Source organism: Octopus bimaculoides, chromosome 6, assembly GCF_001194135.2.
Source record: "Octopus bimaculoides isolate UCB-OBI-ISO-001 chromosome 6, ASM119413v2, whole genome shotgun sequence".
Taxonomy (NCBI): Eukaryota; Metazoa; Mollusca; class Cephalopoda; order Octopoda; family Octopodidae; genus Octopus; species Octopus bimaculoides.
This window is the reverse complement of record NC_068986.1, coordinates 84,942,241-84,945,698: the sequence shown is the minus strand read 5'-3', so window position 1 is coordinate 84,945,698 and position 3,458 is coordinate 84,942,241. Positions and strand designations below refer to the sequence as shown.

The 3,458-nt window shown below is 33.9% G+C and overlaps 1 protein-coding gene across 1 annotated transcript in view; it reads right to left on the bottom strand.

The window, feature by feature from the left end:
* LOC128248075 (mucin-like protein) overlaps nt 1–3,458 on the bottom strand; it is a 48,618-nt gene that overhangs the window by 21,700 nt on the left and 23,460 nt on the right. Inside the window, exons 11-13 of the mRNA XM_052968488.1 lie at nt 2,399–2,515; nt 2,022–2,135; nt 1,366–1,620 (exon numbers count right to left, since the gene is read on the bottom strand). Of these exons, the coding sequence (XP_052824448.1) occupies nt 1,366–1,620; nt 2,022–2,135; nt 2,399–2,515 (486 nt within the window). The remainder of the gene's footprint in view (nt 1–1,365; nt 1,621–2,021; nt 2,136–2,398; nt 2,516–3,458) is intronic.

Below are 3,458 nucleotides of genomic sequence, written 5' to 3'. Positions count from 1 at the left end.
TGGGGTGATAATTTTTTGGTTCGTTTGTTTCCTCATTTTTTGGAAGCAGGAATGTTAAACCATTAACTAGCCAAGAGGGCATCAAACTAGGATTTTTCAAAACATCGTTGTAAAGTTTTGTTAGCAGTTCATGGCTTTCTGGGAATATTATTATTATTATTATTATTATTATTATTATTATTATTATTATTATTATTATTACTATTATTATTATCGTTGTTGCTGTTGTTATTATTATCATTATAGTTTGTTAGTAGATGCATAAGATCAAGTATTAAGGACTAATTGGATAAAAGCTAAACTAAACAAAAACCAAGTAGATTCCCAATGTAAATTATGAAAATCAATGGAAGAAATCGTCATATCGCGAATAAATGTAGCATGCTGGCACAGAAAGATTACAAGAAAAGAAAGGCATGACAATCTAGGGAGAGCAATGCACTGGGAGCTTCGTAGAAATCGAAGACTTGAACATACTGGTAAGTGGTAAGAACACGAACCTAGTAAAGTACTAGTAAGTAAGAAATACAGGATGATATGGGACTTTAAGATTGATAGAGTAATAGGCCTGATTTGGTAGTAGCAGATACAGAAAATGGAAAGTGGCAGATAATTGAAGTCCCAAATGATGAGAAATACACAGGAAAAAGCGAAGTACCAGGACATAGCTATTGAATTACAGAGACCATGGAAGGTGCGGGTAAAATGTATCCCAGTAGTTATAGGTGCATTGAGAATTATCCCTAAAATCTGAACAAATGGATACAGGAAATAGGCATAAAACCCAGTTTAGTACAGCTGCTAAAAACAGTGTTATTAGATACAGCTAGGATAGTTAGGAGTGTTCTTAGCATCTAATGTCACAATAGGGGAGTTCTTGGTATCTAACGCTACTTGTTGTAGCCCGATGTTAGAATTTTTTCCAACAGTCTAATCTGTTGAGTGTAGAAGAAGAAGAAGAAGAAGAAGAAGAAGAAGAAGAAGAAGAAGAAGAAGAAGAAGAAGAAGAAGAAGAAGAAGAAGAAGAAGAAGAAGAAGAAGAAGAAGAAGAAGAAGAATTCTGTCTTTTATAGGCACAAAGCCTGAAATTGGGGGTTAGAGGGTTAGAGGGCTAGTCGATTACATCGACCCAGTATGTAACTAGTATTTATTTCATCGACTCCGAAAAGACGAAAGGTAAAGTCGACCTCGACGGAATTTGCAACGTGAGCGTAAAGACAGGTGGAATGCCACTAAGCATATACCCGGCATACTAATGATTCTGCCAGCTCGCCGCCCTTATGACAGCTTCAATATAAATATCTTTTCACCATAATAAGCAAATGAACATACAAATTTCAATAAAATTCCAAAATTCATACCAACCTACGCACTTATTTTCTTCCTTTTTGTACCCTGATTGGCATTTGCATTCGTAAGTTCCATTTTGGTTTTCACAAATTTCATCTGCAGAGCAGACACTTGCACTTTCACATTCGTCAATATCAGTTTCACATTTGTTACCTTTCCAACCTTCATTGCAGATACATCCACTTACTTTATCGCATCTTTCAGTTGATTTCTCGTTACATATGTTACAATCTCCTTCGCATTTCTCACCAAAATGTTCTTCATCACACTCTACCGACAAAAGTATAACAAATGTATATAAAATATATAAATGTATCATAAGCTACATATGAAATGTTACTCTAATTAACTGATAATTTACAGAATAACTCTGGACTACTAAATAAAGTTAAATTAAAACAAATGTTCGATTTCATTTTATTCTTTTTTTAGGCAAACAATTTTTTTTATAGCAAACATAATATCAAGAAAATATGCGTAGACACCCAACAGGTTAAATTGCATGAGGAGTAGTAATGATAAAAACATGGAATATGTAGCAGAAATATTGTAGAGAGAATATAATGAAAGAAACAAAAGATTGCAACATATTGGCACATAAATAACGAAAAAACGAAAATAATAACAGCTCAATGTGCACTAAGTAATCATTTAAGCAGAAATACACTTACCAACACATTTAGTTGATTGGAACACCTTTTTCCCAGGCAGACAGCTACATTCAAATGTGCCATTAAGGTCAGTACATGCACCTTCACAAGGGTTATCCAGACATTCATTGGTATCTAAAATGTAGAGTAAATAGTGCATTTAACTGTTATTTGTAAAAAACATAATATTCAGTACATATATATATATATATAGATTTCTGATACCGAAATACGACGAAATATTCATGGTCGCAATTATTGATACTGTCGTGGAATGCTGCTGTAATTAATGATAGCATGTCTACATTTTGAAATTATGCTAATGAATATGATTTGCACAACAGACAATGGAATATAACATGTACAATGCAGTGTCTTCTATAGTAAATATTACTTACCAACACAAGAGGAATTATCTTTTAAAGTGTAACCGCTATAACAAAAACACACAGGTTGTCCGTTCTCTTCTCGACAGCCAGCAGTTCCAATGCATTTGTTAAAACAAACAGAGTTACCTGCGATAGAACATAAACCATAAAAATCTTGTGTTTACATATATAGTCTATGTAAATGCACATACGTGCATACACACAAGCCCTCGTTTGAAGGCCTAAGTAACCACAACACCAAAGTAATTAACAACTCTCTCCACTGTTTAATTAATCATAGGTGATTCCGATCATTAGCTACACCGAGAATTAGTCAATGCCATTTGCTAAATTTAACTCATTTTATCTGACCGATATCACATCTTACACGTTTATGTCCATTTTATCAATGGTTGATGCTTCACTGTGTATTGTTGTGGATCTAAAGAATTTATCTCGCTTATATATAGAATGTATCCAACAGAGGCCTTCAGACAGCTAATTTAGTATTCCATAAAACCTCAAGGCGTCTACAGTAAATGGCATGCTATCTTTCTAGAAAAATGGCCTTATTTTGTATAAGTTCCGTAGCTGATGATCCGAAAATATCCAAAAACCTTTAAAATCTGTTTATGATATCTCTACAGTGTAGGTACTCTTTCTGATCTCTTCTAATTGGAATGTTTCATTTTGTGTTGTATTTCTAGTAACCTCCTTTTAATGACTTTCAGTTTAATGACTTTCTAATGACTTCCAGTTTAAATGATTTGAGACATTTAGTCTATTACCCATGAAAATGTCAAACATTTCCATGTATATATAGTTTGCTTTATTGAAAATTTGGGTCCAAATTTTATATTTCTCTTGAAAAGAGAAAAGCATTTTGAATAGATTGTTTCGTAAAAGTGTGGATGGAACATGATTTATTGTTGCTGAGTGCAATTCTATGGTTTACATGGTTGCGTGCGTGTGTGCTTGTTCACGCGGTTGTGTGCTTGTATTAGTGTGTGTGTGTGTGTGTGTGTGTGTGTGTGTGTGTGTGTGTATGTGTTTGTGTGTGTGTGTGTGTGTGTGTGTGTGTGTGCCATTG